The sequence below is a fragment of the Trachurus japonicus genome, chromosome 5 (assembly GCF_045865225.1).
Source record: "Trachurus japonicus isolate A0001 chromosome 5, Traja_1.0".
NCBI classification, from domain to species: Eukaryota; Metazoa; Chordata; class Actinopteri; order Carangiformes; family Carangidae; genus Trachurus; species Trachurus japonicus.
In genome coordinates this window covers 35,836,776-35,859,884 of record NC_140911.1, presented here as the reverse complement: position 1 = coordinate 35,859,884, position 23,109 = coordinate 35,836,776, and the positions used below count along the sequence as shown (strand labels likewise).

Genomic DNA, 23,109 nt, shown 5'->3' with positions numbered 1-23,109 from the left:
CTCATGGGGCAGAATTCGGTGCTGACCAGGGAGTAAACAGTAGCTATTTGTCAATATAGACAAGCTTGTTATGGGTTAGAGTCTAGAATTCAATTTCTCTTTTCATTTTGTGCTAGTAATAGCCTACACCTACATAAATATTAATCATTAGTACCTGTGATCATCCTGTGCCGAACCATACGTAAGACTTCAATAAAGTTTGAATTGAAAGTTGAAATTTGAGAAAAAGGCCGTAAGACCCGACCACGTAGTTCTCTCCGTCAGGAAAACGCTTGTTTTTTCCCCCATTGTTTTTTAGCCTGTTGATAGATGGCTCACTTAATTGTCACATAACAGCCGAGTGCCTGCAGACTGAATTGTGTGCGTGTGCGCGAGAGAGAGAGAGAGAGAGAGAGAGAGAGAGAGAGAGAGAGAGAGAGAGAGAGAGAGAGAGAGAGAGAGAGAGAGAGAGACGAGGAGGTCCGCTGGGTGAGCTAGATTAACTTTTAACGGGAGAGAGAGCGGCGCACTGCGCTGTCAAAGATCGTCTCAGCAGAAATGGTGTGTGCTTTCAAGGCAAGGCCATCAAAATGAGAAATATCCATATCCAAACTACATCAGGCAGCAGTCATTTCTGGTCAGAGAGGATGTGGCTGCACTGAGCTGAATAGAGGTTAACTCAGTGTTCGGTACCCAGCATGGCGGCGGCCAGGTGGAACGCACCGTGACGTCACCTACTGATAAACGTAGATGCCGCCTCTGACGCTGCTGCCCATTGGAACGGATTGTCGCCGCCGCCGCCATCTTGAGGAGGAGGTGTCTAACTTTTACTTACTGTAGTCTACAGAGGCAGACTGCATTTTCAACCGATTTTCAAGCCGTTTGTTTTAATATTAACACTACAATTCAGCTATATAGCTCACGTTAGCAGTTAGGGTTAATGTAAGTGCCATGAAACTGATTTAATATGGCCTAGCACAAATTATATATAGCCTACAGTGGTTTACACTCACTCGCCGGCCTCATCACCATGGCAACCACAAACTCACAGCCGGGGGAAACAGCTGATAAGCCTAGCCTACACATACAGGCAACAAAATAACAAACTATTAATATATTAACTACCGGTATATGCACTAAATGTAACACATATCCCACCCTATGATACGTTACGTTAGTTTCATTTATGTCAGATAACTTACCTACATCAAATTCAACAAGTTCATAATAGTTATATAATATAAAACAACCTATTACTTGAGAAAAGTTATTCCATGTCTCTTTGTTTTGGCGTTTCTTTCATGGGAACATCTGTACGCGGCACTAAAGTTTGGCATTTTGCCAGATTCACAGCTGTCAAACCCTCTGACTGTTGATTGCTTGTCAGGAGGAACTACTCCTCAAGATGGCGGCCGTGAGACATTCCAAACAAGCCCGAATGCGGCATCTACGTATATATCTATGCTGATAAGTATCTATATCAGAGACGTTCTAATATTAATTGCCTAGAAGGACTTTGGCTATATGAAATTATTTTTAAAAGATTCTTAGGCACCAAAAATGCTTCAGAATATTTTGTCTGTATGTTATTTTTCTGGCGGAAAAATTAACTGTACCTGCATGTTGAACTAAAGTAGGCATCCTATTCACAGAGGTGTAGTAGGCTATTATGGAGCCTTTTATTTTCATTGTATAAAGTAGGCTATATCTTATAGCCCACAGTAATTGTGAAATTTGTCATTTTTACAGATTGTATGTTTGAGCTGTTGAGGTCAATATTGTGTGAATGTGTAGGCTATGCAAATGTATGTGTGTCTCCCAATATGTGTTCCCTATGTTGCCTATTTTTATCATGTGAAGCACTTTGAGCTGCCATGGGCATGAAAAGTGCTATACAAATAAAGCCTGATTGATTGATTGATTGATTGATTGATTGATTGATTGATTGATTGATTGATTGATTGATTGATTGATTGATTGATTGATTGATTGATTGATTCAAATGATGCCCCAAAAATCCATTATTAACAGTTGTTCTGTTATAAGTTTATTACATGTACATAACATAAGTTATGCAAATAGTACAAATTAGGTTTCAGGTCAATCCCAAAAGAATTTGAGATAAAAAGTTACGAGCTTATGAACATGTACCAAGTATTATTTGCAGTATACTGTACACCAGGGGTAATACCCACATACTAATACTTCCAGTGAAACAGAGAGTTTTGCCATCTTTGCTCCTGTTTTTCCAGCAGAGACCGGGTCTGAGTTGGTCATAACCATTTAGTTCTGACTCTGTCCACTCTTCATGTCAGCCTCCAAGCCCAATGATATACATTAAGGATTTCAAAGATGTTGATAAACATCAGCACATAGATTGTTATTGCTTCCCTGGTGGTTCCAGGTTTTTCATCAATTAGATCAAGATTTTTTGGATCAAGTCAAAAAGTCAAATTTCACACTGAGCTCTTACATCTGAAAAAAAAGACAAGCAGCTTTTATTGAGATATCCTGTCCAAAATACAACAACGTGGCTTCATAATTCAAATTACTGACCAACAAGTGCCTTACTGTATTCTCTTCTTTGTTTTCTTCTGCTCAGATACTTTGATGCTCATTGACTGTCAGTCCTATGGGGGGCGCCACTGGTACGTAGAGGGACACAGTCCAAACAGCCAGAACACAGAATGAACCAATGAATGAACCCAGTCTAAAGTTCTGTGTGAACATACGGTCCATGTGTATGTGTATGTGATTATTCAAGTATAGTGTGTGCGTGTGTGTCAACGTGTAGGATGTATGCCTAAGCAAACACACACCACACACATAGCCCACCACAGTTGATAGCTGGTGCTTGGTGGAGGGGTATTAGTTACAGGATTGAGAAATTATTTGATTATAAAATACCGTTGACTGTGTGTTCTTAGGAAGCTCGTGCCAGCTCCTATGTGTGTGTGCCAACGGGCTGGGCCCAGAAGGTTGTGTGGGAGTGTGTGTGTATGTGTGTGTGAGTGTGTTTGGGTGGATGTATGAGTCTGTATATTAGAAACAGGAAAGGGAAAAAAAAAAAACGGGAGTGAGATTAAAAAATAGTGTATGCATGCATTTACATAAACATCAGAGTGCAGCACTTGTATAGGTCTGTTTGTGCGCATGTGTGTGGGTGTGTGCATTCCTGAGAGGACCCTGAGTGGATCAAAGCTGCTGACACCCCAGGCAGTGTCCTCCTGAGGGAGCCAGCTGTCAGATCTGGGATCAGAGATCAGCGGTGTCTGTCCTCCCTCCTCTTCACTCTCTGTGGGGTCTGTCACAGCAAGTTAGCACTTAGCCAGAGGCACTGATCAACAATCAGATTAAGCTCTCCTGAAGTAGTCGCTGTGACGACCAAGGCAGAGATGACGGGACTGTCCGAGGAAGGAGGAGGCGAAGGAGGGAGTGAAGCTGTGATTTAGAACAAATTGGAGAGACACGACACAAGAAGTCAGACAATCAGACAAGATGTAAACAAACAATTTAGCCCAAAGTGCAGACAGCCAAGGTATCTTTTTAACATTTCTTTTACATTTCTTCCTCTGTAAGTTGACTCGTGTGCACAAAATTCAAGTGTTTCATTAAAATGTAAAATTTAAAGGAAATAAGTGTCACTGAGGACTTGTATTAACATAATGCACTGCAAAAACTTAAATATCTTACCAAGAATATTTGTCTTATTTCTAGTCAAAATTTCATTTCTTGTCAAAACAGATCTCATTATGCTTAAAATAAGACTAATCACATAAAAAGTCGCTTGTTTTTAGACACTTCTTTCAAGCATATTTTTACTTGAAATAAGTAGAAACATCTGATAGTGGGGCAGGTTTTTCTTCCTTATTACAAGCACAAAAAACTTGCTTTCACTGGCAGATTTTTCTGCTTATTTCAAGTGAACATTTGTTTGAAACAAATGAAAATTATCTTAAAAACAAGTCAATTTTTAGGTGATGAGTCTTATTTTAAGTGGAAAGAGATTAGTTTTGACCCGAAATGAGACATTTTGACAAGAAAGAAGACAAATATTCTTGGAAAGATTTTGAGTTTTTGCAGTGTGAGTAAATACAATGAGTTGTAGATACTGCACGTATCAGTAAAAAGTTCATTCACAGCTCTGGGTTACATTTAGGTTAAGATTGTGATTCTTGGGTCGACACAAAACCACGGCTCAGGATGAGAGGCCTGGACTCTGATGTCAAAGTCTGGCACTTTTATGTTCCAACCATCCACCCAACAGCCTGCCACCCACAGCGACCCTCTCCCTACACTTTCTGTGTGGTACAGAAATATAGTGTTTCCTTAACAATCAAGGCAGGAGTATTGTTCACCACCGTAACCGAATGAAATAATTGAAAAATACATTATCAAGACATACATAAACATTATTTCTTGAGGCGGACATGGTGGGTTGTATGTTGTGATATCCTTGGCCCCTTCTTTAAGTCCCCTACGTCGGTAACTAATCACTGTTATACAAGTAGTTCCGACCAAGCAATCTGATTGGTCAACAAGACATTTTGAACGTGCTCAAATCAGCATGACAGCACGCCTAACTCCGCCATGTCGTCGTTTTGTCCATCTCCATGGTAACCATCATTGGACTCTTATTTTTATTATTTTAAAAACGTATGTTACTCATGAAAATAAATCACGAACTAAATCAACCTCCTGTAGAGTGCTCCTTTCAGATGCCAAACTCAGATTTTCTAACATGAATATGCTGCAAACTGCCCCGTTTTAGCCGGGAGGCATGGATCTACACTAGTTGTGACCGCGGTGAAAATAAAATATGGCCTGGAGCTGAATATTTCGTTGGATAAAACCAAAACAGAAGATGCCTCTATGTTTCTCTCTCTCTCTCTTTTAATTAACTTTGGAGTAATCAAAATGTTTGACTTTTCCCATCAGCTGTGTCGATGACCGTGATGAAACATTAACATCAGCTCAGAGTTCATCATCTGGGACTAGAAAATCCTTTCTGTTGCAAGGTCGTTACTAAGGGTCGGATTATTTGCTGTAGAGGTAAACTAGGTTCCATTACACATAGGAGTCTACTGACGTGACTGATTGTGTTTCAGGTATTAGTCGCACACCCTCTCGGGTAATATTGCTTAAGTCTAAACATCCTCCAAAATAAAACTCAAAGTGGGCACACAGGAATTTTCTAAAGACTCTTCATAGCTCATGAAATGACGAAGCCAATGCCATGTCTGCATCCAAACTGGAGGTCGGTCGGTGAACTGTTTTCATCAGACCTGTGACTATGTGACTTCGTTTTTAAATTTTCACTCAACTCGGGAAATGCTATGTTAACATTATACATGGCAACAATGGCAAAAGCTACAAAATTAAGACCCAGGCGAGAACTATCTTTTAACACTTACCCATGTGGAGCTGCATGACCTTGAGAACATGGCATTAAGTCTGTGAAAAACTTTCTGCTTTGAACACACGGGGAACAGACTGACAAAGAAATGTTGATGTTAGCAAAATGATGCATTACAAATCTGCCATATAAAACCCTGTAGTCGTGGTTAAACTATTCAGCCCAGTTGCGTTGGTCACTGACTGTGTGTGTAATGGTGTCGGGAGTGTAGGCACCTCTGACCGTGTGCCAGGGCTCTGGTCAGCCCACCCGCCGTAGATGTGCTGCCAACTCTCACTTGGCAGGCACTTTGAAACCGTTCTTTACCTCTGCAGCGGTCAACAGCGTCAACAGCTCCGTCCGACCACATGTGTACGCGGAGCATATGAATCAGTGTGACTGGAACGCTTGTGTGTTCACGTGTCTTTCTAATGGGGTGTGATATGGGCTTCGTGCGAAAATGTGTGCGTGCAGTTGCTGCAGGATTGAATTTTCTTGACGCTAAATTTCTTTTCAGCACAAAAGGTCAGTTCACTCAATTGACTTGAAACATACTGCGCTCTCCCACGCACCTGTAGCAGTATCTCACCATGCAGATAGTTTGGCGCAAAGGTTTTGAGATATCTGTCGATGAGATCTTAGCACCGCCCTCCCTAGTAAAAATGAAGGGGAGCATTAAAACAATGTTTATAACTTCAATGAGCAACGTCTCTTCCAAGAAACAGGGTTTCCATTATTCTCAATAAGCCAAAGAGCTGACTGTGAAGAGCTTTCATTGGGACTATTTCTCTGGTAGAACGTAAATCCAAAGAAAACTCTTCACAGTGAGGTCTGTGTATTATTCTGGGACATTTAGACACGTTGCTGTTGACTCTTTTTAGCTTCTTCAGTCCCAATACAAACTCATGCTGCGCATCCAAGCATGTTTCACTCCAAGACAAGTTTATATTGAAACCTATCGAAGATCCCAAAGTTTCCGAGGACCTGGAGAGTCATAGCCTACTGAAATTCTGTGCATGGAGTATGAGTATTATGTGTATGAAGTGATGCTCAAGAGAAAAAATATTTCCATTTGACTGCCCATGCTGGCTGTGGTCGTAACACAAACAGAGAGAAATTATTGTATCTTTGGAAAACACCCACTTGAATTGTCAAAGTGAGGACTGTGGGTTTTGCCCCCCATGGCTTTCACTGGAACATCATCACACTCAGTATGGACACGACGAGGGGTAATTAGAAGGGGAAGGGGGAAGTCCCTCAGTCCAGTTTTACATATCAAAGTCTGTTTACAGGTCATGGGGAGTTTTACTACATATGTGAAGAAGAAAAAAAGTTGTATAAAGCCTTTTGTGGCTCTGGAGGGAGCTGCATGAAGTCTGTCAGACAAATCCTTTTTTTGCTGATTGGTTCGAATTACCAAGGCAACTTTTACAATGTTTGGTCTCATTAATGTTGTAATTATGTGGTGTACTATTTATGCTATGTGCCTCCTTTTTGCTCTTTTTTTTCTTGGTTGGACTTATTTTACTTGGACTGGCCCGCTCTGTGTGCCCAGATTCTCTTGGTTATTATTTGGCATTTTAATTCCATTCACATCCATTGTGTGTGTTGGGGCGGAGGGAGAAATCTCAGAGAGGAATATCTCACAACCAATTTAAAACAAACCTGTCAACATGGAAAGTTGCAACTTGAGAGGTACAGCCAGTGAGGAAATGTGTTTTATTTAGTGCCTGCAGTGTTAACTCCTATCCACCACTGCCCTTTTGCACCTTACTCTAAAAGCTCCCCAGAGCCTTCACTTTAGGAAGTTGGAGGCTCAAACCCCCTCCTCCACACACACACACGCACACACAAAAACACACACACTCTAAAACTTTCTCCATCTCTGCCCTCCCTCTCTCTCTCTCTCTCTCTCTCTCTCTCTCTCTCTCTCTCTCTCTCGTTGCACATGCATCGAGTGGAACAGATCCACAGTGCTGCACAGTAGTGACCCGGTGGTGTGTGATTGAGAGAGAGGTGGGTGAGGGTGGGTGGAGAAAGGGAGAGACAGAGAGAGAGAGAAGGAGAGAGAGAGAGAGCATTTACTCTCCCTCTCGCCAACTGAGGGGAAGCACCAGTGAGGAGAAGTTGCATGAAGCAAGGAGCTCCAACTGAGGACTTTCTTATCAGACCATGGAAGCCAAGAGGTGGAGATAGAGAGAAGAAGAAAAAGAAGGAAGAAAAAGTCCCTGCTGGCTGAACGGGAGACCAGAGTTTCATCTGAGGGATAACCGGACATATATATATATAGCCTATTATATATGTGATCCTGTCATGGTGATATCCTCCGTGAGCGTCTGCTGTTGACAGGAGCCTCTCTGTTTCTTGGATTTCCCAGGGATCAAAGTTTGTTTTCAGAGCGGAGAGTGTGGATGAAGTGTGCAGGAGCAGGAAACATGTCAAACGGACGTTTCTGTCACCTGTTGAGGGGAGCCTGGCTGCTGTGGCAAGGTGAGTTCAGCCGCTGTCTGCAGGATGGCAGCGTGGATTACACCTGTCTAAACAGCTTTTTGAATATGGATGTAGTTTGTCTTTTATTCCTCCCTCATTCCAGTGAGCTGGTCTAGATTTTGTTATATGAAGCTTAATTCTTACCCTGATTTGGGATAATTACAAAAAAGTTTGTGATGCAATATATACTTTAAAAGCTGTTGTAGTGTAAAAAAAAAAAAAAAAAAAACTTGAAGTGTAAATCTTACCATTAGAATCTGATCCTAAAAGATTGCAGCAGATTTCTCCCTGCGCTCCAAAGCTTTTCCAGTATGAAAACAATGAGATAAATGCTCTCTCATGTGAGAAATCAGCTGAACACTTGGGGGATTTAGCTTAAAGAACACATGGCAGGACACAGAGTCAAAAAAATGAAGAGATTAAAACAGACAAACTCATAATTTAAAGGAAGTTATTATGCAATTTGTCACAATTCAAACCATTTCCAAAGTTTAACATGTGGATCAGCGCATTGAAAAATAAAAACACAACCTGTGCTGACATTATGAATAGTCACTCTGTTATTTTTCCCCCCTCTGCTCCTCCGAGTGTCTTCAAAGCGTCAGTGGAGGAGTCTTTAAAAAAAAGCAGCTCCGGCTGGTGCCTTTAAACAATGGTTCTCTAGGAGCAGGGAAGCGTGGCCCTGGAACTAATGTTGCCATTATGTTAATGGTTAGAATAACAGGAGACAGCCATTACTGACCCTACCTCAGGCTGCTGTGCAGAGCTGATTGTCCAGCCGCCACGGCCTCGACTGCGGAAGCCCGGCGTTTTGCCCATCAGGGTTGGTTAAGGTGACGGGCAGCAGGAGACAGGCAGGGGGAGGCATCTGCTCGGGGATAATCATCCTCCAGTAACCCAGTGCCAACCTCCTCCCCTCCCTTTATCCCTGCTAGCTGCTTCAGTGGCAGACTGGTATCTGTGAACTCTTTCTCCGCTGAAGTGTAGTAGAGGAGACAGGAGAGGTTGAGTCATTGGCCCCACAACAGACAGTTCAAACAGAGCTGAAAACTGATTTGAAATTAATTTCCGGGGTCACTGATATCAAAGTGGAATTGTTTGGACCACAAGATCTGTATTAAGATGATTTTTGACAGGTGTAACATCATTGCTCCTCAAAAAAGAGAGCTCTATTAAATCCCCCTGACTGTGAGTTGACTCCATAATATTAACTCCACACTGAGTGAGACCTTTGAGAAACTCTCTCCTGAACCCAAACTCTGGTTAAACCGTTGTTTTGAACGGCTGTTTCCCATGTTCAAGATAAAAGTGACCAATTTGCCGTACGGAAGAAACTTTAAATATTTGGATAAGGTCTGGTGGATCCTCTGACGGAAGAATTTCTCCTTATCTGTCAATAAAGGTCTGAACTGCTCCGAAAAGAACAGGATGGGATTAATTTGTAATCCAACCTTAGGTCCTATTCATTTGAATTAAACTTTGGATGCAATATTCCTGCTTTTGGCCAATAACAGTCCCGTTCAAAAGTCGAAACTATGCGAAACCGATGCCGACTGGATCTCCAAATATGTCTCCAAACTGAGTTTTTGGATTAAGGTGAAATTGATATAATCTCAGCTCCAAAGCATCAATGGACCATCAACTTCTCTCGTCTGCTATCTGAATATCTCCACCGAGGAGAGGTGTACCACAATGCATGTCAGGTGCTAGATGAAGGGCCAGTGTTTAAATTTAATTTCAACAGTGGAAATTGTTTTGTTTGAACGCTGGATGAACTAGTAACCGAGCACAAAGATGGTTGAAATGCTGGGGTATAGCTGGAAGGATGTGTTGGCTCAGTGCGGCAGCCGTTTTCTTCATGGTGAGGGTGTGAAATGCAGCGGGACGATCGGAGCGCTGTAGCTTAGTGAAGTGGATCCAGAGTTCGCTTAACCACAGTGGAGCTGGCAGCAGCGTCCACTGGGCAAACCCCTGTAGATCCCTTGTCTAAATAAATGAGGCCGCTGGATTAACCAGCTTACACTGTGATGAAAAGACAACAGTAGTCGCCCATGCATTGCCCCGGGGACGGAGGGATACTCCTCGTCCGGGAGACCGCTATGAGACTCCGGAGTTACAGCCTGAAAAAGGGAAGGGGGACTGAGGGTTAGAAAAACACAACAGACCTCATGTTCTTTGAAAAAACCTCTCAATCAACCTGACCTTCGCTTGACTTTGGCGACAAGGGTGGAGGGAAGGGAGAGAGAAGGAGGTGGGGCACCACGGCAACAAGGCCAAACTGACAAATTTGTTTTTTTACTCTCGTCTTATTAATTACTGCCAGAAAACCTCAAAATGACTGAAACCATTAATCAATCATCAAAACTATCACTTTTTAAAACTAATTATTTCAGCTGGGCAGCCGTCACTGGCTGTGATTGGTCACCAAAGTCAGCCAAAAGGTGGATATTTCCCACAGTGTGATGTATGGCCTGTTTTTGTCCCACAGAGGTTTTACCATGCTTGTAAACTTTGTCTCAGACAGCCCAAAATGTAAAGGGGCCGTTACTGGAAGCTTATTGGGGGGGGTGATATTAAATTCTTCTGCTGGGAGACGTTAGCTCAGCGCAGGGCTGGGGCAGTGACGAGGGGGTCGGCTCCTACCAAAAGCTTTACCTACATTCGGCTGTTTAGCTTTCAGACGATGATGTTGAGCTGCAGACGCTACATACTTCTAAACAACACCTTGTTAAATCACATCATCTTGTTTTCTCTACAGAGGATATGTAATTGTTTAAAAGCACTTTGATGGAGCTGGGCTCTGTAATGAGATCTGTAACATCTCTTTGGTTCCTCATAGCTTTTTTTTTTCAACATACGGTAAACTGGAGGACAGAAGAGGGAAATGAGCTGAATACAAAGGTTATTAAGGTTAATTCATGTTAATAAAACAAAAAGACAAAGAGTAACTTGTAGTATCAGCATTTATTCAGTACATTTTGAAGCTGTTCATGTGGATATTTGAATAACTCTCCAAAAATGCTGATGGTAAGGAACTGTATCCATCAATATGTGGGTGGTGGGATGTTTCCTATGAGAAAACCAGGCCATCAAAGTTTCCTGTATCAGTAGTTCTCAACACTGGGCCTTGGACCTGGCCTCTGGGTCACATGATGAAAGTTGTTTTTTTTTTTTTAATTTCCTACAATTTTTCCTGCAAATATTTTGGCTTTTAGTATGTATTGAAATTAAATATAACACATTTAGAAGAAAAAACACTCACTTTGTCACTCACTGCTCATAATTTATACAAATATGCAACTTGCGACGAGAGGACTAGAGGCACTCCTTCATTGTAAGGGCTCTCAAGCCAATAAATAGTTGGGAATCACTGGTATAACACCTATATCCAAGATCTGGAGGACAGCTCAGCAACTCAGAGAGCCTGAAAAAGCAGCTGTGAACGGTGAATAATGTCCAGCAGTCACCTAAATATGTGAAACCACTGAGCTACTGTATTTAATATCTGCTCACGCACATGCAGACACACACCCATGTACTTGACTTGTTATTGAAGCACATGAAGACGCCTCAAACTCCATCCCCCCTCATCCTCCTGACCAACTTCATTCACCTCATCAACCACTCCCAGAGAGAGAGAGAGGGAGAAAACAAAGACAGAAAAAAGAGAGGAATCTGAAATCCATCCAGGTGAAATGAGCCGTAAACATCATGGCTTTTTCATCAGGGGAGGGGTAGGTGAGCCAGGAGGGCACGGGCAATTCAGGGACAGTTTGGAGGGTTATTGTCCTGCAGCACTGAAGCAAAGAGAGATGAGAGTGACTTTACAGTACACAGGGGGCAGCCACACTGAAGGATGCAGTAAAAAAAAAAAAAAAAAAGTAGGAAACACATGAGGAAGTAGTTAAAATACTGGAACATGAGGGGCTTTGCCATCAACGCAGTGCACCAACAACATTTTCTCTGGGACAAAATAGATTTTCTTTCACCTCCACTGCCTCCACTTTGGCAGGTTTAGTTATTCTCCATTAAAAGCCTCAATAGACGCAGCTATGAAGCAGACAAAGGCGTCATTGGCATTGAGTTGACTTAAACGTCAAGCGCTTGACTCCCTCCGCAAAACCCTGAATTAAAAGTGCCCGGATCTGGTTCTTGTTTTTACAGGATAGCTCCAAATACAGAAGTACATAAAACTGTATTTTGACTTTGGCGCTGTGGATGAGACATGAGAGAGGAGACTGCACTCTGCCAAACCGTAATCACCAATGCAAACAAACAAACAGAGTGCAGCCTGGAGGTCTTTTTATAAATGGCATCCCTTCTGCAGGCCGCTGTAAATCAATGTGTTCAGTGTGTTTTTTGTGAACGTGCATGCGTGCATTTGTGTCCGTGGAAACAGGATGAATATGGGAACTCAAAGGCAGGTAGATTACTTTGGCCGCTCATCAGTCGGATGAGGCGAAGGCCAGTGGTTGCAGCACAGTTAGTGGTGATGACAGACCGAGCGTCCAGACCACACACAGGTCACAGGCTGCTGCACTGACCCCTTGTGGGAGGATTGTGACATTGCATGAATACAAATGGTGGAGGGGAGAGAGGAGAGGGGAGAGGGGGGCTGGGGGTGGGGGTGCTGTCTGCTGATTTCTACAGAATTGGAGAAAGAAAATGTGCTCTGTTAGAATGATATTTGTACATGAACCGTTTCAATATCTACAGCACTGGTGCACAAAGTGAGCCTTCACAATCAGTTTTAACCTGTCCTTGTGTGTTGTTATGGCAACTCAAGCACATCAAAGTCTGGTTCTGTCCCATTAATTAGAGATGCACCGATCCATTTTTTTCCGATCCAATCCGATGCCGATACCTGGGCTGAGCGTATCGGCCGATACCCGATACCGATCCAATACTACTGTTGAATGAATGAACCGTATACAGTACCTTGCCATGTGAGTGAACTCATCAGGCTTGACAGAAACATTTAGCCTTGTTAAAAAAAGGTAACAAATTAACACAGATATAAATGTACTTAATATTATTTATTAACAAATAACAAAGTGTACATTAGCAGCAAAAAGAAATAAATAACACTAGATCACTGTAACTGTATTGCTGTGTATGATATTAATAAAAAAGAAATGACTGGATCGGAATGCTGGATCGGCCGATATCTGATCCAGCTAATTAGTCAATATCAGAGCCGACATCGGTGCATCTGTACCATTAATGGATAAAAAGACTGAGTGGTGGTTAAGAAAACCATTCCCACTCCAGGTGTTGACCCTTGTCCTCTTTAGGGTAAAAGATTTAGGGCTAAAACCAGCTCAGTTAATCCATTAAATATTTTTGACAACTAATTCTAAATATTCATTAAAACAACACAATCAAAATTTCTTACAGCTCAAACAAATGTCATTAATTGTTTCTTCTCAGAGGTGATTAATACAATCTAAACTAAATAAGGCCTCACAATTTGATGTCAAGAAGCTGGAACTGTTTGGCAAGTTCCCTTGAAAACCATTAATTAGCAATCAATGTTCCGACTATTGACTAAAAATGAATTGTCTGTAGTTCATTATAGGAGTCAGAGTATATGTTTTGATGATGCACCTTATTTTATATATCAGATATAAGGATGTAAAACTCATGGCTGATGTCGGTTTCACCAGAATCACTGTCAGCTTTACTGCTAAATTATGAGCCTTCATATATATTTTTGTAACAGTGTTTTATAGAGTAACCTAACCTTCTACACACATTGTATATATTGTTTAATGTAATCGTAAAGTTGAATGCAGCTATTTATAACAGGGTTGAGTTTCATGCGTCAGAACAAGACGTCTGTTCTGCAAGATGCACCGAGCACTACATAGTGACAGGGAGGTACAGGCTGCATCAGGGGACGATTTAGGAGCCGTAGTGGAAAAATAAATCAGTGGGAACTATTTCAGGGTAAAACTAATGATATTTGACTGCCTATGTAGGAAGTGAATCAACTAAAATAGTCCCCCAACTCCTCCAAATTGAGATGGGGGTTGGATATTATCATATGTATTACAACATCGCCTCACTTGCGGTTGGAATAGGCCCTTTTGTAGAGGAATAGTTAAAACCCCACGATGAGCAATTTTGTTTTACTAAGCTCTGCTTTTATGAGAACTCTTTTAGTAAATGCAACCATATGCCCAACTGGAATGAGATCCAAGAGAGGGAGAGAGGCTGAATGACAAGTGACCTCAAGAATCACTCTATAGAAATGCTCTGGCAAAAACAGAAACTCAAATATAGCAACCCAAATGACTCCACATCACATACTGTGACTCAAGCCTCTTTGTTCATTCATTGTAACCACTTAGGCAACATGTTGCATGCAGCTACAAAGGCTGAATAACACAAAACAGACCGACCGAGCGTCTTGCAAAGAGCAGTGGAAATTAATTAATCCTGATTAGTATTTCTGCTCCCAGTTTTCCTGTGGGAGCGCAGCTGGGTCAGAGTGACCGGGTTTCCACGCCAGCTGCAGTGACATGGAGCATAAACAAACACATCACTGCGTGGGGAAAATTGCAAACATGTTTCAGTGCCAGTGACAGGAAAAAGATGTATTAATCATATCAACAAAATGGACTCAGAGGACGGGAGATGTGCCTTGATCTTAAATGTGGTTTTCTGGTCTGTGACTGTATAGTTCAAACAATTCAAACTGTACATGTGTGCGTGTCTGTGTGTATCAGGTGGAAGGATGCTAGGAAATGAGTGAGCCGCACACATGTCTGTGGTTGTGGTCAGCATATGGGACGCATTCCAAGAGCGAGGGGAACAAAAAATATCCTCCATCTGACACTAACAAGGTTAATAAACGCTGATCAGTCAGCCACCATTTTGGAGCCTTTTACAAAAAAAACAATAAAAATCCAACGGCAAACTCAGCGTCACACACTTTCCATTCAAGAGTTCTTATTTTCCCTGCTCTCCATCTGCTTGGTGAGAAGAGTACAAACCGATCCACGGCTCTGCAGGCTCAACAGGTGATGTGCTCCCCATGTGCATCTAAAGTCAAGTGAGGGAGAAGTGGAGTGCGATTACACCCATAAAGCTGTCTGTCCCGGGAAAGTTTAGAAAGTGAGAGAAGGAATGCATGAGCTGAGGGGGTAAGAGGAAGCATTAGGGAATACAGGAGAAGGAAATAGAGGGAAAGAGCAAGATGGATACACAGACTTTAGGACTGCAATTAACCTTTAGTTTCATTGTGGTGGATCCACAGATATTTGTAATGAAAGGTTCATTAAACATGTAAAATGCATGGTATTTACAGTTCTGCAGTGATTCCTCAAAATGCTTGCCTAAGAAGTCCAAAGAAAAACAGGCCGAAGTGAAACAGTGTATAATCTCATCTGTATACAGAAGCTGAGAAAGGTCATACTCACAAATATTTTCTTATCCTGATATCATCAGGAGAAAACTGTTTCAAAGTTCAAGGTTTAAATCTGTTGATCTTTCAAATTTTACAAAAATATAATTATCTCATTATCTCAGGATAACAAAAATCGTTTTTCTCCTTATAATATCTTGTTATCTTTGGATAACAAGCTTTGTTATCCTGAGATAATGGTGTAAAAAAAATTTGCAAGTATGTCCTCTCTGGGCTTCTGTACATCTGAGAAGCTGAGAACAAATACCATTTGTTATTTTGGCCTACCCAAAATACAACTCATAAATTCATGAATTCCTGCAGCTGCAGCTGATTTATTACAAAACTTTGGACTCTTATGAGAATTAGATGAGAAGAGATGAGCTAAATATAGATTACATTCAGCTGGCTACATTAGCTTAGCATAAAGACTGTAAACGGGTAGAAACAGCTCTACTCTGCACCTTTAAGGCTCATTATTCTAAATGTTTGAATCGACTTGGTTAATCCGAACAAAAAACTAAAGTTTGAGGACAACAATTCACTCCAAAGAAGAAAGTAAACTAAATGAGGGAGTACGCGATGAAAAAAGAGAAAAAGTGTGAAAAACAGGAGATGTAGGCATCTGTGAAAACTCATCCGCCTTTGCTTTTTGACATTTGTTTTGGGAGGATAAAACTGAAGCCATATTTTTCACACACACATACACACACACAAATTGCTCACACAGCCCCCAGTGGGTTTCGTCATGTTGCAACCATGAATGCAATCAGAAAACATTCTCACTTTCTGCTGGTCTAGAACTAGATCGGAGCACTGCGCGCCTCACCATGCTGCCAGCACGCAAATCTCTGTGCAACAACAAGTGCATGTAGCGCACACACTGCAGCTGGTTATGACCACAGACGGGCAGACAGACTGACTGCAGATGTGCACACACCAGATCAATAAATGTTATACTCGAGCAAGAACATCTATCATCATATGTGTCTCTTTTATAAAGCCATATTATCAACAGATGTGTTTGGCTTGGTTATCTGCTGCTGTCAGTGACCCACTGTTTGATTTATCTCAGAAACAGAAATGTATATTTACTGTACAAAGAGTGTACACTTATTCACAATTACCTCCACACACATCACCACCCCCCGCCTCAAAGCAAAACCCCCAAAACAAAGACTGTGTAGCAGCTGCAGGCTGATTGAAGAGACAAGCCAAAGCTGTCTGCACGGTGGCCAACGTCCTCCTGATTCACAGCCATGTACGGTTCCTATAGCACAACTCAGCGTTTATTACACGGACAATTTACCAAAATTACAGCCCGCAGTCACCCAGAATTGTGTTTAGATGTAACAGGGAGATGATGTGAAGGTTCCCCAATTGCTTTTTTTTACTTGGCCCTTTCATTTTCTGATGGAGGAAGCTGATAATCATCTCTGAGCTGAATTTTTGGGGGGTTTCCCCGTTACCCACGTCTTTCCTTATATCAGCCTGGAAATCTAAATAATTTACTCGCTGTTTTCTGACTTTATCTTCCTCTGTAGCTGTGTTTGTGGCTGGGACAGGCAGTAAACTATGGGAGGTGCCCACAGCCACCTTCACCTCCTCCTCCAACCTCAGTGAGAGCCTGCAGTGGGAGCCTCACTGCCAGTACCGCCACCTACAGGACAGAGTGAGAATCACAGCAGACATCCCCCCAAGACTGGACAGCACATGGGTGTCAACAAAGTGAGATTTTCTGAGTTGTTACAGCAATTATTCACTTGTTCACAAAAGAGTCAGTCAAAACGCACGCACCGATACATCACTTTTATAAATGGACAGTGAAGTACACATCTGATTAGCTAAGTGCAGATGCTTACCATAATACAAAGCACAGTAGGTCATTAAATGGCTTGTACCATGAAAATTATTTGAATCACATGCTATGACCTTCACAAATACCAGATGTCAGCCTAAATCTGGGAATTCGGACAAATCTGTTGGACAGGACTCCCCTCCACCATCATCAAATGTGAGGAAAATATTTTTGGATGAGTAATGTTCATTCCTCCAGTTCCAGAGATTTGGAAGAGCCATGCCAAGGAGCAACAAGACACTTTATTTTAGTTTTTCCTTAAATATGTCACCCATCTGTAAACTTCTTTAATCACCACTGGTTTTACCTCATTAGTTCATATCTGGTGTATTTTCTAACTGTTAAACTTTGAGAAGATGATTATCACTTTGACTAAAAGTCACGTTTAATAGCTTAAGAGTCGAGCTTTAGTCAGACTCAAGCACACAACACTTGTCTTGGAATTTATACTCTTAAGACTAGACTTGAGACCTGGAGCCATGTGTTTTGACAATTTTGACATGGTGAAAGCAAATAAATAAAAAGTGCAGCTTGAGGCTGGTGTTGCAATACCACAACCCTTAATTATCAGACCAAAACACAGAAAGGATTTGGTTTCAGTTATAAACACTATTAAAAGATTTGGATTAAACCTGAGCTGCTGTCATATGTTGTTTGCATAGGCATGTCAAAACTATGGCTTGGTGGCCAAGCAAAGCTCATTCCCTGGCTAATGTGTGCTTGGTGATGCTGGCTTGATATGAAGGTGCTTTGATAACTGGCAAGGAGAAGCATTTTGTTGGCACAGGTAATATGGGTTTTTAAAATCTTAGCCAAAGAGTGTTATTTTGCCTTGGAGGGCTGTGGGGCTGCAAGTACAGCGATTATTTTCAATATCAATGATATATTCTCAATTAATCAATTAACCATTTCTCTATAAAAAGTCAGAAAACAATACAAAATGTCCACAATTATATCACGCAGCACAGACAGACATAAACCGACATCCAACCAAACTCAAAGATGTCTACTCTTAACAATTTCCTCTCCCTCTGTGTTCAGATGCGAGGTTCGGCCTGGTCCGGAGTTCCTCACCCGTTCATACACCTTCCACCCGAGCCGTCACTTCCAGGCCCTGCAGCACTACTACACCGACAGCAGCTGCGAGGACCCGGCCTACTCCCTGATGGTCAGGGGAAAGCTGCGCCTGCGCCAGGCCTCCTGGATCACCCGTGGAGGCACTGAAGCTGAGCACCACCTCAGCAGGGTGGGCATTGTGATCCACAGCCTGACAGCCAAGCAGAGGCTGGCCTCCAGGCTGCCTCCCACCTGCGTGGGTCTGACCTTAAGTCGGGTGGTGCCAGGGAAGCTGTACGAGCTGTACAACACCAGGGCAGGGAGGGGGTGTCTGGCAGCACTTGGCTTCTCCATGATGGAGATGGGTCTGATTCGGGTGGAGACGCAGCACCACAGCCATGGAGGGAAGATCCAGCAGCTGTTTTTAGGAGATATCCACACCGACTGGACTCAGAGGACTCAGTACAGACCAACAGGGTACCAGCAACCGCTGCAGAACGCCATGGTGAGACACATGTCATTGGTTTTGTTTTTGTTTTTGTACTCACTGAAGTCGAGGAGAGTTGCTTGCATCACCTTTTACTGTGTCCTTCCACACCCATACATTCAAGTTCAAATGTCCAGCTCTCAGGAAATATCATATTTCCTTGTGGAGGTAGCCTACACAGTAAAAACTTCTCACATGTGAAGATTTTATTCTTTTGAAGATTTTCTTTTTTTCTTTCTTTGAAAATTAAATTAAAACTACAATTAAAGGGATAGTTCACTCAAAATTGAAATTTCACTCATTATCTACTCACCCTCATGTCGTCTAAGGACTGGGAGAAGTTTCAGAGTCCTCCGTGCCTTCTCTGAGTTACAGCGGGGCTCCGTGCAGCACTGCATGTCCATATGATGGTATAGCGAACGGGGCTCACTTTTCTTCGTCCAAAAAGACACACCAAAAAACATCCAAATAACTCCATAGTGCTCGTCTGTAATGTCCCTCTTGTATTGAAGCCCCAACATGAGAAATTGTTCAGAAAAAAATTAAATAAGTCTATCTACTAAGCTTGTTTGTAGCGGAAGCTCCCCAGTGTTGCTCTGCTGGAATCTCACGCAATTTGCGGAGCCGTGAACTGGGTGTCAATGCAAATCGCGCAAGATTTGCACAGACACAGGCAAAGCAGTGAACTGAGACACTGGGAGCTTCTGCTACTAACAAGCTTAAAATATATACTTATTTAATTTTTTTCGGAACAATTTCTCATGTTGGGGCTTCAATACAAGAGGGACATTACAGACGAGCATTACAGTATGGAGGTATTTGGATGTTTTTTGGTGTGTCTTGAACTGAACTCATATAGTGTACAGTATAAACAGTATAAACCTTGTGTTTTTGCATGTAGCCACTCACCTCAGACAGCCTAACTCTGGAACATTTCTTTACAAAAATCATCACAACAAGGAAAAAGTGTTTGTTTCTGTGGCGGGGAGAGCAGGCGCTCTGTGATCGGATAGTAATGTCTTTCCAGGATGTTTCAGGCTGTCTGAGGTGAGTGACTACATGCAAAAACACAAAGTTTATACTGTTTATACTGTACACTATATGAGTTCAGTGGTGTGTCATAAGGATTCCAGTCATGTACCATAGATGATTGTTTTTTGAGTGTTTGTTGTGGTTGAAAGAATTGCGCTAGTGCCATGGTGTAACTCCAGTTTGCCTGCATCAATGTTAGTCGCGTTTTTTGCTCCCCCCAACACTGGGTGACCATCAGGACAACGATTTAGGGGTCAAAAATGACCGGAATTCTCCTTTAAGTAATGATGAGAAAACGTAATCTGTCCTCTCCTTCCCTCTCTGCAGCATCATATCCACCCCTGCCCTGTGTGTGCGCTGGTCTACCGCTCCTCAGAGCAGCGCCCCCCTGTGTTGCCCCACATCCCAGCAGCCTCTCTGTCTCTGGCCGGCCGCTGGGTCAGCCAACGCTGTGAAACCCGTCCCACTGCCCTCTTCCTCACCAGAGACTTCACCTTTGACCCCGACCAGCACGCATGGGAGGGCAACTACAGGCACTACTCAGACCCCGGCTGCTCCCTGCCCACGTTCACCCTGAAGGCCTCGGGCCACTACGCTCAGGGAAACCCCTCCGCCAAGGTCTCAGGAGCCACCGAGTTCGTCTTCAAGGTCACCCAGGTGAGAGTCACGGCCGTGGAGGAGCCCACGGCCAAGCTGCTGAACGGGACGAGGCCTGGAAAGTGTGGTCGGGCTGGAGGCTGGAAGGTCGGGGTGGAGCAGGACTTGACCCCCACAGACGGGTGCACAGTGCTGGGGATCAAGCTGCCACACAAGGAGTATGAGCTCTTCAAGACGGAGCTGGACCACAGGAAACACCCGCTGCTCCTCATCGGAGAGAGGCCGACCGATGGGTCCAGTCCTGACCGACCGCAGAGGAGACCCACTTCCTTTCAAGCTCCCATGGTGCTTTGCAGTGGGGCTGAGACGCAGCCTTCACATCGCTATGAATTGGGTTTTAACAGCAAGCAAGTCCTGTTAGCAGCGAGTGGGACAGAGAGGCTGGCACAGCTGGTGTTGCTGGTGTTTGGCTCTGCGCTGTGCAGCTTGCTCTGCTATTAGAGACATTGTTCACAAGTCAAACCTGTTACGCAGCTGAAGTCAGTGACAGACATTGTTTGCTGGCAGCTTTCCTTCACTCTTCCTGCATATGATGATGACCAGATGTGCAATGGTCAAGAAAAGTTATGAGACATTCAGGAGAGATTGGTCATTTTTCAGTATCTGACCTTCCCATGCTGCTTGTATGGGTTCATTATGGGTTATGGCTTTCTACCTACAGCTAATTTGTATACAAATCACCAGCATATGTACAACTGCCATCATTTCAGTATGTAAAAATATATTCTTTTAAACCATCTTCTTTGTGTATACTGATCAAATAGCTGTTCTTCACAGATCAATCCCTTTTACCCATTGCTGGGTAGACGCTGTTTCCCTACAACAAAGCATTGCTGGATGTGTGGTTCACTTATTTCAACAACAACAAAATAAAAGCCATGGACATTGAAGTGGACTCCTCACCAAGATGCAGTAAAACTAATGCACTTTGTACAGAACATTTTTAATCAACATTCTAATCAAGAGAAAAGAAGCCAGAACGTATCAAATGTATGGTCTGCACTCTGCCAGTTACCATCTTCATCTTCATCGGTCTAATGCCACTGTGGTGTGAAATGTTGCTTTATCTCTGCCCTCCTTCAAAGCAAGTGCATTAGTCTGCTTTTTCTATCAGCAGTCAATCAAAACAAATCAAAGGAATATTTATTTTAACCATTTATACTGTGCTTTTCGATTTTTAAAAAAAGAAGATCTTTGTCTAATATTTTTAGTTAGTTTCGCCATTGATGAAGTGATTCTTTTGTATGTATATTAAAAAAATGGATTTTCATGACATCCTGTGTTCAATTAGTCTTTGAAACAATTAATACTAACAGTTGAAGGCATTGTGAGCTGCTATAGCAACAGGGTCTTTGAGCTAAATGCTATCTTCAGTATGCTAACAGGCAATGCTGACATTTATATTTTTAGCAGACATAAACACAGACTCATCCAGTGTCAGCAGACTGCAATTGGAAAACCTACAGTTATTCAGGCTTGGGAATGTTCACACATTATTCCAAGATGGTTTACCCATAGCCTGTCGGCCATATCATTCACAATCTAAATGTTGTTGTTGTTGTTATGAATTTGGAATTATGAACCAGGATTTTGTTGTTACACAAACTGTGTGTAACAGAAGTCTTGGGTTGGTTTTATATATATTCTAAACCATTAAAAACCATGTCTCTCGACCATATGGTTGTGCTTAAGGAAAAGTCAGCAGAAAATGTCATGACCAGACAGTAACTTGTTGAGATATCTCGGTCTGGATCAAGCAGCTGACACAAGTAAAATAAAAGTTTACTTGTGATGTGTCCCAAAGCTGCTGTTGAGAACTGGGACTGTAGCATCAGCTGGATTTTGTCTGATTCAAAGCCCAGATAGTGGGCGAGCATACTGCCGTTTGATAAATAACTGTCATATGGCTCACACATTACACGAGACATTCCTGTGCAGGTCCAGCGGCTGAAAACACACAGAAGGTTATCGGACTGGGTCCATGAGAGCACAGTGCCATCAGCCAACAAAATAGATATTTTGCAGTGGCTCTGATAATAAATTCGCCAAGAGAGGCAGCAGTTAGGAGGCTGCAGAAGAACATACATCCATATAGCTCCTGATTTTCAGTGTTATGACTGAAGCAACTGAAGCGTCATGCTCCACAGGGAGATACCCTCCATTTGAAAAATCCCTACTCCTGCTTCTCCGAGATGACTGAGGAACTGCAGGCATTTCAGTTCAATTCAACATCTCAATCCCAAAGCTCAAGCTCAGGTTGGTGAAAAAGAGTGCACTTTAGCAGACTAGCTTGTGGTTATCAAATCCTCATAAGCATTTCAAAGGCATACCTTTGCATAAGTCATCATTATGTAACCTATTGCATTGCATTATGTTATTGTGAGGTGTTGGTAGGAACTTGTTAAACCTGAGGTCTGTGGCTCTTATTGTGAAGGGCAGGTGAAATCCACAGGTTGTATCACCAATGCTTCCTAACACTGTTACTGTAAGAGTTTAGCTACACACAGGTGTTAGCAGTAGCAAATTTATTTTACGATGGTCTAGCAGCATGAGCTCCAATGGGTGGCACTGCACCAATGTAAATGCAGCTAAATAAAAGAGAAGCAGAATCTCCTCCTCATAAATCGCTTCAGTTTATTACCATTTTCTGTTCTACCTGCCCTTCACAATAAGAACCACTTACCTCAACTATTAATAAACACTTCTCAGTAATACTGTACAACCCAATAAAATAGGTTACAGTTAGA

The 23,109-nt window shown here is 42.5% G+C and overlaps 1 protein-coding gene across 1 annotated transcript; it reads left to right on the top strand.

The window, feature by feature from the left end:
• The first annotated feature begins 7,312 nt into the window (after positions 1 to 7,312).
• On the top strand, positions 7,313 to 21,537 carry apcdd1l (adenomatosis polyposis coli down-regulated 1-like). Its single transcript, XM_085777725.1, has 4 exons — positions 7,313 to 7,864; positions 16,817 to 17,000; positions 18,172 to 18,691; positions 20,033 to 21,537. The coding sequence occupies exons 1-4, from the start codon at positions 7,786 to 7,788 to the stop codon at positions 20,801 to 20,803; spliced, it is 1,554 nt and encodes a 517-aa protein (XP_085633851.1). The 5' UTR covers positions 7,313 to 7,785; the 3' UTR covers positions 20,804 to 21,537.
• The last annotated feature ends 1,572 nt before the right edge of the window (positions 21,538 to 23,109 follow it).

What these genes read in the sequence shown, in the direction of transcription:
- apcdd1l (XM_085777725.1), top strand. Translation starts at nt 7,786, where the DNA reads ATGAAGTGTGCAGGAGCAGGAAACATGTCAAACGGACGTTTCTGTCAC. An exon ending in AGCACATGGGTGTCAACAAA is followed by an intron (nt 17,001 to 18,171) that starts GTGAGATTTTCT and finishes CTCTGTGTTCAG; the next exon opens with ATGCGAGGTTCGGCCTGGTC. An exon ending in AACCGCTGCAGAACGCCATG is followed by an intron (nt 18,692 to 20,032) that starts GTGAGACACATG and finishes CCCTCTCTGCAG; the next exon opens with CATCATATCCACCCCTGCCC.